The following is a 13,503-nucleotide window of genomic DNA, read 5'->3' as shown; positions in this document are numbered from 1 at the left end:
AGGGGTGGCGTCTTAGAAAGCTGCTTGCTGAAGTACATGAAGCGACCTTTTCTGTAAAACATCCTTTTCCTTGGAATTTTGTAAGGAGTTTCTCTGGACAAACACTGGATTTAACTTTTCCAGTGAGCATATAACACCATGATATAGAGTCTTTTTATTAATTGTTTAGCTGTGCTTATAGCCTTGCGATTGCTTTTAAAACACATAGTGAAATATTTACAAACACATTCTCCTAATCCGTACACTAGAGCTTTGCCCAGGAGATGTTTCCATTTGAAGGCCATACACAGCAAGGCTCTCTGAAGAGAGATGAAGCAAAGCTCAAAAGTGAAGTTCTCTCCAGAACTGGCTTGCAGTGCACAACAGAAGGGGCTTTGTTTACAACCAAATATGCTCAAATAACGTCTTTGGTTATCCCCCTCGGTGGCTGGGGCCCAACACAGTACAAAATGCAAACTCGCTGGTTCTGGGCACAGACGTACAAACGTGGCTCGCTGCCCACTCTGCAAATTCCACAGGCTCAGGACTATGGACCAGGACTACGGATGGGATGTGGGAAATGGAAACTGGGATCTGAGACTGTCTGGATCCCATAGCATTCCAATAGCCAGGCTCTAGAAACTACCGCACTTAGCTAGAAGGAGCTAAATAAATGGAATTACAGAGAAGTAGGTAGCTGGGTCCCTACAGAAAAAACATTCTAGCCATCAGTACCATTCATCCAATAAGTGCATGAGGTGGTAAGAGCCCATCAGTGGAAGTGTATGAGCGGAACGGGCAGCCCACTGTCGGAATCTTACAGTGAACAATTTGTACATGAGGGCTACTTGGTTTCCTTCAAGTTCTAAAACTCTGGGATTAACTGATGTTCACCAAGAGGATCTCAGAAATTGTACAATGCTTAGTCTCACTCTGCCTCAGACAAGGATTCCATGGTTCTATATCCTGACAGTGATGGTGGGTCCACGAATCTGTACATGTGATAAAACTGCAGAGAACTGCACACACAGAAGTGCATGTAAAAACTGGTGAAATGTGGAGTATGTAATCTAGTCATCAGTACTGTCCCACTGTCATTTTCCTGTTTTGATGCTGCATAGAACAGTGATTCTCAACCCACTGAGGGTATCTGGCAATGTCCAGTGACATTTTTGGTTGTCATGACATGTACTTGTGGCATCTAGTGGGTCAAGGCCAGGAATGCTGCTCAGCCTCCGGCAGCGAACAGCACAGCCTCCCACCCAGCACACATACACAGTTGGTCCAAAACGTCAATACTGCCATGGTGGAGAAATCCTGAACAATAGTTCTAAAAGACGTTATCACTGGGGGAAGCTGGGAGGAGGTATGCAGGACTTCATGGTACTATTTTTGCACTAGTACACATCCTGAGTCTATAATGATTTCAAAATAACAACTTTTAGAAAATTGTTTAAAGATACCACTCTGTTCAGTATATCAGGACTCCACTTCTCTGGGACTCTGCCAGCCACTCATGGAAAAATGCAGTGGTCTCAATTAACTAAAGGATTCAGCTGTCCAAGACACCTCCAGGAGAATGTCAGCACAGGACATCCACTGCACATTTCTGTGGTAGCAGGAAAGAACAGCCAAGGGTCAAAGCCAAACTCACCACAAGATCACGTCCCTAATGCCCTTGGTTCCCTAAGCAAACCCTCCTTTGGGATTACGACCAGACTCCCTCTGAGAGCCTGCCACACGGAACATTTGCCTCCCATCTTACCACGAGCCCAACCTTTATGCAAGACAAAGGCTCTCTGGAAAATATTCTATCATCTGTAACGACAAAGCACATGATAGACTTTTAAACTAGTTATATATGCTTCTACATTCTTTCTCATCTCTAAATCTCTCACTCCCACTTCTGTGCCTAGACAGCGCCTTGTGTGTATCTTGCACCACCCACCCAGTGAAGCCAAGTTCAGAAGTTCACATTAAACACTCCAGGCTGTGGCATAATGTTCCCTCCTCTGTAAATGTCTTCCTACGATATTATGGCAACTTGCTTATGAGCCTGTCCAATACAGAGACGAACACTTCTATTGTTATCATTAACCATACATATATCGAGCCACCACTTAGAGTGGGAAAGAAATAATTTTCTCTTAGCGCAGTTTAAGTGCCCCAAAGTAACCTTTACTTCCCTAATTAAGGTCATTCTTAAACCAGTCTCCCCCAGTTGGAGTCCAGGGTAGAGGGTTCCACTGGCTAAACACCAAAGGAGGGGAGGGGGGCAGGAGTTGAAAGTATGCAATAAATGTCACCCTTTGCTTGCCACAGTTGGAGATGCTCTAAAAAGACCCACACAATTCATTAGAAATGGTGGCAGTGCCCCTGGAGGCCTTGAAGCTGAGTCTTTGGAATTTTCAAAGATGTGTTTTCAGTTTGGGGATCAGCGATTCAGCCCTCAGCACACCTGCGATTACTTTTTCAGAGCCCCCCAACTTCTCTGCATGCCACATGGGCAGAGGTGGGGCTGTCTTGCCCTCTCTGCCCTGGAACTTCACCCAGAACCTGGTGCTCAGCAGGGTCCTGGTGACATAGCAGAATGAACGAACAGGTCAGAGAAGGATGAGCACAACCATCAGCTTACACACCAGAAGCTGAAAAACTTTTAAAACAATTGACAAAGTAAAGTGAGGTAGCAGGCGCAGCTCGTCTTCTTTGCAGATGAAAATGCTGAGGTCCGGGCAGCTGAGGGCTGAGCCCCAGACCTGGGAGTTAAGTGCGGTCTTCAGACTCTCAATCTGAGGCTTCTTCCATGTTCCCCCGTGATCCCTGCAGTAAATCCCAGAACTTCACAAATGGGTCCCCCATCCACCATGCCCAGGACTGCCCTAAACACACAGCAGACCCTAAAAAACAAAAACACATGCAAATTTGATTCAAACTACCCAACAGAAAAGGCCTTGAGTTAAAAAGCACAGGAGAAGGGCTTTCAAATCTCCCAAGCAAGTAACCAACACTGACTTAAGCAGGTGCTTAAACGGTCAAAGCCTCAGCTTCCTCCTTGTAAAATAACAATACCCACCCCTCAGAGCCATGGAAAGAATTAAATGAGATGGTGTACCTAAAGCTCCTAATAGAGTCACAGCAGACCTTCTACAGATAGGAGTTTCTCTTCCCATTCCTATACCTGTTATTAAAACAATATGACTTTTACAAATCTTAATTCCCACAGTTGCCCAGAAGACATTGGAAATTCTGGATCATTCTGTTCAGGGTTACACAATTACAGGACTGCCTGCCTATTCATAGAGCTGCTCACAGACTGAAGCATGGGAGAAGCCCTCCCACCCCGACTTGTACGTGCAAACGGGCTACTGAGATGGGCCCATTCATTCAAGAATCCTGGGTCCCCATCTCCACCTGCTTCCCACTGCCTCCCTGCTCACCTCCATGAACAGTTTAACCAAACAAAGGCGATTCCTTCCATGCAAGGAGCTGTGTAATGGTCTCCGGAGCATGTATCACCTTTCAAGGAGGGCCATTACAAGGCCAGAGAATTTGGCTACAATCCTGCTACTCCCCAATCTTGAAATACTAGGACCCCAGCCCTCTGCAACTTGAGCAAAGAACGTTTGGAACAATTAAGAGAAAGTTTCCCTTCACAAGAAGTCTAAGAAACCAAATGGAAGTCATTTCCCAAGACAGGGCTGGCAGAAACAGGAGGGATTCGGGAAGGGTGTGAGAGATTCCTGGGAGACTTGAGCACAGCAGGCTGCCAGGCGCCACGGGGCCTTCCCGGCCTCCACAGCTCTCCCTCCGCGGGCGCAGGAGTCCAGCTGCCAGCCCAGGGCTCCCCGGCAGAGGGTCTGCCATCCTGGCCCAGTGGGCAGAGGGAGGGTGTTGAGGGACGCTGGCTGAGTAAAGGCCCCCGCTGGGCTTTCCCCAGAGGCCGCTGTGCCTAAACGGGCCAGCCCTGCACGCCGCCAAAACGGAAATTTGCTCTCAAGAAAACGCCCTGCAGAAAGATTGAAAAAGTAAGTGGGGTAGGAGTAAGTGTCGGGCAGAAAGATCCTTCGTCCAGTAAATCTGAAACGTGGGGCACGAGGGAGCCAGCTCCGCAGTGAGCTTCCCTGCTGCACAGTGGGTCTACCTGCGGGGAACAGCGGTCAGGTTTAAGTTCTGGGGAGCTCGGCGGGGCCAGCGGGATGCGCGGTTCAGACCTGGAGGGGCGGCGGAGGCAGCGACGGGCGCTTTGCGGCGCTCCTCCATCCCGGACACACGCACAGGGAGGGCAGCTGTCCCCTCCGACCCGGCGGGCCACCGCGCGACAGGCGCACAGCCGTGGGCGCCCCCTCGGGCCGCCCAGCGCGGGAAGTTCCTTACTTACCCGGTGGGGGCGTCTCAGGAGCCAGCTTCCCTCTCTTGGGAGTTTTCCTGGGTTTGCTCGCCTTCTGGGGCGGCCTCGGCTCCGGCGGGCGCGGCTCCCGCTCCTCCTCCCCGGCCCCCGCGGGCAGTCGCGGCGAAAAGGGCTCGGGCTCGGGCTCCGGGCGCGCATAGTAGGGCTCCCGGTTCCAGATCTCCTGCACGTAGTAGTCGGGGTCCTCGAGGGCTGCGCCCTGGGCCCCGACCCCGGCCAGGGCCACCGCCAGGAACACGAGGGCAAGCGCGGCGGACCCCCGGCGGGCCATGCCCGCTCCGCCCCGCGCCCTGGGCAGGGCCGCGGTCGCCGGGAGCGCCGGGCGGGCGGCAGGCGCGGACTGGAGCGCGGGGTAGGGGGCCGAGACGGCAGCGCGGCGCACGGGGCGCAGGAGGCGGCCGGCCGGGGCGCGTGTGACCCGCCCGCGGGGCTGGGCCGGGCTGGGCTGGGCCGGGCCGGGGGCGGGCAGGGGCGCGCCTAGGCGGGGGCGGGGGCAGGGGACCGGCCCCGCCCTTCCTGCTTCCTCCTTTTCCCTGCGGACCCCGCGCAGCCTGCCCCTGGAGGCAGGTGTGGGAGCCCCCTCAGTCCTATTAACTGTCCCAAACCTGCCCCCTTCCCCGCACCCCCGACTCCGGCCCGGGCACTGTTTCCCCAGACGCTCCAGGGAGTTTCCATCTAGAAGGAAGCTCGAGCAGTTTCACAGGTTGGAGAAACGTGGACCGCCATGAGGAAGGATTGGCCTAAGGTCCTGAAGCAAATTAGAGCCCGGAGCCAAGCCCCGGCTCTCCTGACCCCTGCTTTGCCCCTGGTTCCACACCCAGCGCAGGTTCCCCGCTGGCCATACAAACCTGTCGCTCAGCTCAACCATGCCGCGGCTTCAGGAAACGTGAATGAGGAATTCTGAGGCCCCAAGTCCCCAGGGTTCCAACGAGTAGTTCTGTGAAGGCAGGGCCCAGTGACCAGGGGACCCCTGCTTGTGTCAGAGATGGCAACTCTGTTGGACGTGGAGAGAAGGTGGGCTTATCCTAAGGCTGCCTTCCTGGGGGACACTGGTTCATCCAGAAAGCAGGCTCCTTGCCCAGGGGGCCCTCCAGGCAGGCTCACTATGTTTTGAGAAAGTACCTCCTGCCCTTGGACCACTTTGGGTGGGCCCTTCAGGCTGGGACATCCGGGACGCGGGGCCTGCATTGGTTTCCTCTGGCTGCTGTAACAGTCACCTACAAACTTAGCGGTTTACAACAACACATATTTATCATCTTACAGCTCCTCAGGGCAGCAGGCTGAGCAGTGTCACCAGGCTAAAATCTGCATGCTGCATCGTCCAGAGGAGCCTCTGGGGAAGAGCCTGCTTCCAGGTCAGGCAGGGTGTTGACGGAGTTCAGTCCCTCCGGGTGGTAGCATCTGAGCCCCTCACTGCTGGCCGTCAGCTCCCCCCAGTCTTGCTCCTCCCAGCTGCCTGCACCCCTTCTCATGCCTTCCGGGAGGGGCTCCTGGCAGCCTCCCTCCGGTCCTTGCATGTGGTCCCTAGACCTTGGAACCAGAACTGGCAGGCTGAGTCCCTGCTGTGGCTGCAAGCCTCTTGACTTCCCCTTCCCGCACACCTTCCCTCCTAGCAGCTGGAGAATGTTCTCTGCCTTCGAGGGCTCCTGTGACTAGATGAGCCCACCCACCCAGTCCAGGACAGACCCCCCTTAAGGTGGTAACGTCAGTCCCATCTGCAAAGGCCGTTTTGCCATGGAACCCGAGATACAGATCTCCAGGATGCATGTAGGGCATCTTTGGGGGCCCATTCTGCCTACCGAAGGGACAGACTAACCCTCAACCCTGGGTTGGGCTCTCACCTTCCCAGTCCCTTTGGACCCTGCCACTCCAGGATGCAGCTGAGCTGAACCTGGGCACCTGAGCAAGGCCTCCTCATTTCTCTGGAGTCTCACTTCTGAGCCCACATAGTGGGCAGGACTTGGGCCAAGACAGCTGTCATCCACTGCCACTGGCCAATGCCATTTGCCACCTTGTGTTTTTTCAATCATCCCCACACAGGCTTCCTAACTAGGTCATCCTGTAGGGCAGGTCTTGCCCTGTAGGAAGATCTTGTCCTATTTATGCTCCCAGGTCCCGGGTCAAAGCAGTATGGCCAGAGTGAGAGGAGGAGGCTGGACTCTGCCCTATCTCCAAGGGCCAGGAGGCCTTGGACCTGACTATCAACCCACCCCCTCTCTACCCCAGGACATGCTGGAACCCAGAACCAGCTCAGATCTCCAGAGTGACAGAGGAGAAGGGCCCCCTTCCCCTCCCACTACTCTCCAAACAGGTCTGGGCTGGGCTGGTCCATGACCTCCTCTGGATCCTTGCCAGCCCTCCTCCATAGTATAACCTCAGGGTTCACTCACTCGGGGCTCTTTTATCTGAAGCCAGGCACTCCAGACAGCAAAACAGTTCTGCAGGAGGCTTCAGTGGCGAAATAGCAGCCAGCAGTAATACACGCAGAAGTTAAAGCTCGCTGTAGGAAGTACAGCTAAAGCATTTCCTGGAATCCTGGCCAGCAGGGGCCTCAGACACCATCCAGCCAGGCCACCCAGCACTGCCTCCAGCAGAGACCCCAGAACTTGCTGAGCGTGCAGACACCTGGGCTCCACCCCAGACCTGCAGAACCTCCTGGCATGTAGGATTGTGCACTGCCATGTCAAATAGGCTCTGCTAGTAATTCTCATGCAGTCAAACTTTGAGACTTCCCCCTCCCATTTTACAGGGGAAGAGTATGAGGCCTAGATCTACCCAGACTTAGAGCAAACTAGTGACAGGACAAAAACCTGCTCTTCTGCCTTTATCTGGTGGCAAAATTCAAACCGTATGAATTCTGGTAGCTTCAACCCAGTAAATTCTAAAATCATTTTACTTTCCTTGTACCTCTTAGGTAAATAAAACATGCACCTACCCAGCAGTGCCTGGTAAATGCTCCGAGAATATTCCATGCAAACCTGATTCTCAACACATCCCCTGGAATCAGGAAATGAATCCCACAAATCACTGCTCTCTCATTGCCTACTTGTTTGTTTTCCTTGGAGAGACGTGTAATTAAAGCAAGCAGAACAAGTAGAACAAGAATTGATTGCATTGACACCAATTCTCCCCACACGCAGCAGCCCACTGCACAGCTTCTGGAGCTGCCAGCCTTTGTTTACCTCTGGTCCCCCTCTCTGGGGCTGCTCGCCTGGAAATTTGCTGGGCACAGCCAGAGCTCATGAGGCTTAGGAAGACAGGATGGCAAAACTGACCTCATTCTCTTGCTTTCCAAGCCTCATCCTGCTTCCCAGGCCAGCCTGTCTGCCCAGGAGGTTCCCCTCATTCTTCAGCCTCTCAGATGAAGATCTTGCCCTATTTATGCTTTGCCTTCTAACACAGCTGACCTATCAGTAAATCCTATTGCTTCTTGTGGCACTTAGTCTTTAACTCACCTCCTCCTCTGTTCCCACAGGCAGTATCCTTGTGCATGTCCAGAGCCCCATGCCAGACTGTTGGAACACTTGCTCAGCAGGTCTCCCTGCTTCTGGCTTCTATGACTTGCTGCCCTTACTACACAGGAAGCTACAGCTTTCTCCCTGAAGCACCCATTTATAATGTTGCTCTTCTATTGAAGAACTCAAAGTGCTTCCCAATCCCGTATAAACCCCACTCCTATGTGTAGAACTCAGGCTCATAAACTTACCCAGTCGCAGGGCTCCTGGCTCACCAATGGGCAACAATGATAAGGCATACTCTTCATTTCTCCCTGCACAGCATTTATAAGCTCTTTATAAGCTAGTGATTATTATATTCTGCTAATTTTACATTGTAAATAAAAATGATAGGGTACAGAAAGATAGAAAATTATCAGTAAATCTTTGTTGCATGACTAATGTTGCATGACTAAGGGTCTTTCATGACATTAACATAGAGTGCTTGTTTCTGAGAACTTTTTGTTCTCTACCTAATAATTTGTTTATTTAACTTCAGTCTGGGACCCTAAGGTAGGGCTGTTAACATCTCCCAGGAGTGTAAGTGGAGCTTGGTAAAGTGCTAACTTTCCTTGGACATCTGCTGTGCTATAAACCAAACCCTTCAGCTGGGTGTGTAGCAGCAGGTGCAAATCTGCAAACCAAAATGGCAGCTCAGAATCCCTTCTGGTTTCTGGGTTCTCCAAACGGTGTTCTTTAAAACCATTGTTGCTTCAGTTGGGAATCTGTTACATGCATTTCTGTTAAGCAAGGAAAAGCAATGTTTATTCATTCATTCATTCCTGAGACTCAGGATTCTGTTAAGCCAATTTCTGTTATATTACATAAATCTTTACTTGTCAAATAATTCTCAGACACCTTACAGAGCTAATAATTTTTCAAATATTTATGAGCCCCACAGAGAAGGTTTATGTTAAGCTGCTTGACAAGGAACAATAGTGCGTACAGGTCCAGAGAACATTCTGTTGGAACAAATGTTGTCAAGACATCAATACTCTTGTAGCATTTTTTGTAACGGACTCTCACACCTGCTCATTTCCCTAATTATCCCTGAGACTTTTACACTCGGTGATAATGAAAATGGAATTTTTTTTTTAAGATCAGTAATTTGAAGAATTAGCTGCTATATAAAGAAAAATACATGTTCAGGCATAGTCAATCCTAAAAATACAGTCCCGAGATAGATGCTCATGGAGAGAGATACTAAGTTGTTATGGCAACTATGATTATAATCATGAAGCTGGAAGGTTTTTCCTGTTATTACTCTGTTGAGATTGATGGTTTAAATGGTGGTGTCCTTTGTAATATCCACAATCTCATTACTACATAATTACCATTTCATATTTAATTTTCAAGATGTCTCTTCTTACTCCTGTGCTCTGTAGATCTGGCGTATTTTGATGAGCCTTATTCTTAGTTCATGGATGCCCCTTGCAACTTGGGCCTTCTCCTCACTATCACCTCTACCCTCTGACATCATTTTCAGTTCGCCCTAGGGAAAGTTACTTTGGCTTGAGATATTCCATCTGTAAACAATACGATGCTGTTGTGAAAACTGGGAGGAAACCACGCCAACAGATACTTGGGGACACATGGAACTCTGGGTTGACAGGCTGCTCAGCATCCTGAGAGATCCAGCATTTCTTGGACATCCACTATGTGCAGGATAACTTCCAGATATAATTGGATCTAACCTTTGTGCTGGTTTCTCTGTTTTTACGCCCTCCCATCTCCATCCCTCTCAGCCCATGGAATCCTGGAGGCTGTCCTTGTGGGTTGAATATCCCTGCCCTCTGGTTGGGTACGGCCAAGGAGAGGTGCCAGCAAGAGATGGGAGGCTGGGGGGAGAAAGCCATCTGGGGACTTCTTGCCCTTGCCCCCAACCTGTCCACATCCCTTGCCACTTTAGCCCAGCGATCCTGGGAGTGGCTGCATCTTTGTGCTGCCCTAAAGCCCCCTTCTTCAGCTCCAGTGCTTCAGGCCAATCGGCAATAGTGACCGCCTGTGGGTCTAAGCCTGCTGTCACCAGTATCTGGTTCCTGAATACCCCAGTTTGTCCTCTCAATCTTGCCCATGCCTCCGGGCTTTATTGGTTCATTTCAGTTCATCTGTGTGTGTGTCTGTTCCTGCAGGTCCCTGAATGACACAATCCTCCCAAGGCCCAAGAAGGATTCTCCTCCATCTTACAGCTAAGAACAGTCAGTTGCTAAAGGTCATCGATTTAACAAGTGACTGAGTCAGGAGTTTAACCTGTGACTGTCTGGCTCCAAAACTTCTGCTTCCATCAGGCCTGATACAATCTCAGGCCAAAGAGAATTCGCACACCCTCACAGCCCAAGATGTACTTAGTTGAATGCAGAGTAAGGGGTGTAGCACAGGAGCCCAGGGTTGGTCACCAGTGATTCTGGGGGATGCCTTTAGCTCCCAGCAACTCTCTAGCCCCTCCTTCCATGGGATTGGGAACTGAAGATCTAAGTCCCTCAAATTTAGAAATTCTAGAGCTGCTTCTGTGGTCACTTAATGCACGAAGTCTAAGCGAGAAGAGCAGTAACCTTCAGGAATCAATATGTATGAAGAGCTCAGTGCGAGAAGCCAAGAAGCAAAGCCTAGGAAGACTCTGCCCCATGCCCAGCCCACCACCACCACACTCATGGCGCTGCTGCCCTCTGGCCCAGAATAAGAAGAAAGCATTTGGAACACCTGAAGCTCTCTCCCTGCTATCAGGGCGCGGGGCTCTCTGAAACAGCGGTGCCAAAGGCAGTTAGTTACCTGTAGGCTCTGGAAAGCCCCAGGGTTGGAAAAGACCACCTGTACCTGCAGCCCGTTCTCAGGCAACCAAACCTGAAACCAGGGGTGTCACTACAGTTTCTGCAGGAGAACATCCCTGCCACTCCCCACATCACAGAAGACACTAAGCTTGATAGAATAGAGACTAAAAATATAGTAAGAAAGTATCATGAGACTAATAAATTTGAAGATCTAATAAATTCCTAAAAAATATATAAATTGCCAAAGATGACACAAGACAGAATCCAAACAGACCAACAATACTAGAAATTAAAATGGAGTCAACCAGTCTCTGTGAAGAAATTCAGGTTTTACAGGTGAATTTACCAACCTTTTAAAAGGCCAAAATTCTCATCTTATAAAAGTTTATATTGGGAAACAGAAAAGGAGTGAAAGCTGCTAGATCATTTTATGCAGTTACTGTAACCTTGATTCTAAAACCACAGAATAACAATATAAAGGAAAGAATATAATGGGCTCATTTCATTATGAGCATAGATGTAAAAAATCCTAAGTCAGATATTAACTAACTGAATCCAACAGCTTATCTTTGTAAATATGGTCTAAGAAAGTTGACATTGTTTTAGGAATACAAAGATTGTTCAACAGAAGAAAATCTGTCTCTGTAATTCATCACATCAATAGAGCAAGAGACAAAAATTGTATGATTATCTGAATCACATAATGGTCAATGAATTATCTGACACAGAAAAACATTTCTTAAAATTCACCACCTACTTAGGAAAGAAACTCTTAGCAAACTACAAATAAAGGGAACTTTCCTATCTTGATAAAGACTGTATACCAAAAATCTGTAGCAAACATTGTAAATAATGAACTCAGTTTAGATGCATTCCCTGTAGGACTGGACTGAAGGCCATGTGTCCACCATCTCTGTAATTTTTTCACCTAGTCCTAGAAGCTGTGCCAATGCTATAGGGAAATAAAAGGACAGAAAAGGTGTAAAGTTAAGAAGGAAAGAGAAAAAAAATTTTATTATTAGAGATTAATAATCTGATTATTTATCCAGGAAAGATCTGCAGAATCATCATAGTAAATAAAACATAGCTTTCCAAGATTGTTTGATGAAAGATGTACTTTTTCAAAATCAATAACATTTCTCTACACCAGTGATAAAAAAACAGAAAACATAATATAAGATACTTACAAAATAGTAGGCCTTTATGACTGCAACTATCTTGGAATTTATAGGGAGACATTTTTGAAATTTTAATAAAGGACATACAAGAGGTCCTGAACAAATGGCAAAATAGTCCATGCTCTTTCATGGATAACTTAGTATCATAAATATGCAATTATTTCCACCCTGCTCTACAAATTAATATATAAGTAAGTTAATTATATATAAATAAATTATATGTAATAAAACATCCAGTTGGATTTTTTGAGAAATTCAATAAACTTATTCTAAAATACATATGGTAAGAAGAACATCCTGAAGTAGCTAAAATAGCCTTAAGTTACCAAAGTAGGTATTAAAACCTTACAAAGTCTCAGCTGAAAACAAAGAAAGAGAAAATGGAATAGAAATCATGCTATTGGCACAAAAACAGAATAGAGACTAATGTAACAAAATAGAGAGCTGAGGTACAGACTTATGTGCAGTGTAATGAGAACACAGAATGTGAGGATATTATGAATCAAGGGAGAATATTCACTCCATGGCATTGGGAAACCTGGCTCCCCTCAACTCTAACTGGATTCTTACCTAACACCATTCACAAAGGTGAGCTCCAGAAGGATTAAAGAGTTAAATGTGAAAAATGAAATTATAAAGATAATAGAAAAAATATAGGAAAATATCTTCATGACCAAAAGATGATGAAAAACTTCTTAAATAAAACCTCAAAGGAATAAACCGTAATGTAAAAATAAGAATAAAAATAATTGCTTATGTCAAGATAAAGGATTTATGTTTCACAAATGACACCCAGGACAAAATACATAGGCAGATAGCATATTGGGAGACAATGCCAACAATGTCTGAATCTGACAAAAAATTTATATGTGTGTTACATAAGGAAGAAAAAGAGAAACCCCAATAGAAAAATGGGCAAAGGATATGAATAGGCTGGAGAGATGACTTAAGAGGCTAATGACATAAAAAGAGATTCTCAAAGTCATTACCAAGCAGAGAAATGAAAATGTAAATGTTGCGTCCTCAACTGGCACTACTAGCTGGGCAGAAATCAGAAAGCCTAGAGAGTGTCAAGTGTCAGTGACAGTATGGGCTCTGGGAGCCCTCAAGCACTTCTGGTGGGCTTGGAGATAGGTGACACCGGTCTGGAAGGCAGACTCATGTTCCCTGATTCACTCCAAAGGAACGTATGTCCACCATACCTGAATGCTCTTTATTTGTATAAGGGAAAATATTAAAGATTATGAACACAATGAAAAAGAAAAATTTAGCCCATAAGCATTTTTTTCCTGCTAAAGTTCTTGTCCCAACAGAGAATATTACATTAACTCAGGACGCAAATCAGAGAAACAATTTCCACATTGCCATTTGAAAACAGAAGACTTTGGTCAACCAGCTGAACTGATTTTTTCCTTTTCACTGAATTGAATAAACCAAGCAACTCTGTGGCATTACCTTCTACTGTCAGCCCAACTTCATTATTTAGTAATGCAGATTAACTTCTGTTCTTCCATAACTTTCTGATTACTTTTAGGGAGTAACAGACGCAGAAATAGGTAAGCCAATGCAGTATATTAAAGCATTTGTAACAGGCCCTTTTACCATATAGGGACTATATTGTACAAATACTCCTATACTGTAAGAGAAAATAGATCCCTCTTCTCAAGCCACAATTA

At 47.5% G+C, this 13,503-nt stretch overlaps 1 protein-coding gene and 1 long non-coding RNA gene across 3 annotated transcripts in view; one reads left to right on the top strand and one right to left on the bottom strand.

The window, feature by feature from the left end:
• Window positions 1-4,815, bottom strand: part of CPXM2 (carboxypeptidase X, M14 family member 2) — a 114,398-nt gene extending 109,583 nt beyond the window's left edge. Inside the window, exon 1 of one of the 2 annotated variants that reach the window (XM_017676177.3) lies at window positions 4,358-4,815. In XM_017676177.3, coding sequence (XP_017531666.3) covers window positions 4,358-4,658 — 301 coding nt within the window. In that variant the 5' untranslated portion in view covers window positions 4,659-4,815. The remainder of the gene's footprint in view (window positions 1-4,357) is intronic. The other variant, XM_073240169.1, reaches the window with a different exon arrangement.
• LOC140850329 (uncharacterized) lies at window positions 3,093-13,231 on the top strand. Its single transcript, XR_012132978.1, has 3 exons — window positions 3,093-4,004; window positions 5,651-5,742; window positions 10,014-13,231. It is a non-coding gene; the product is annotated as an uncharacterized lncRNA (long non-coding RNA).
• The last annotated feature ends 272 nt before the right edge of the window (window positions 13,232-13,503 follow it).

The sequence above is a fragment of the Manis javanica genome, chromosome 7 (genome assembly GCF_040802235.1).
Source record: "Manis javanica isolate MJ-LG chromosome 7, MJ_LKY, whole genome shotgun sequence".
NCBI classification, from domain to species: domain Eukaryota; kingdom Metazoa; phylum Chordata; class Mammalia; order Pholidota; family Manidae; genus Manis; species Manis javanica.
This window is presented reverse-complemented; position numbering and strand designations above follow the sequence as displayed.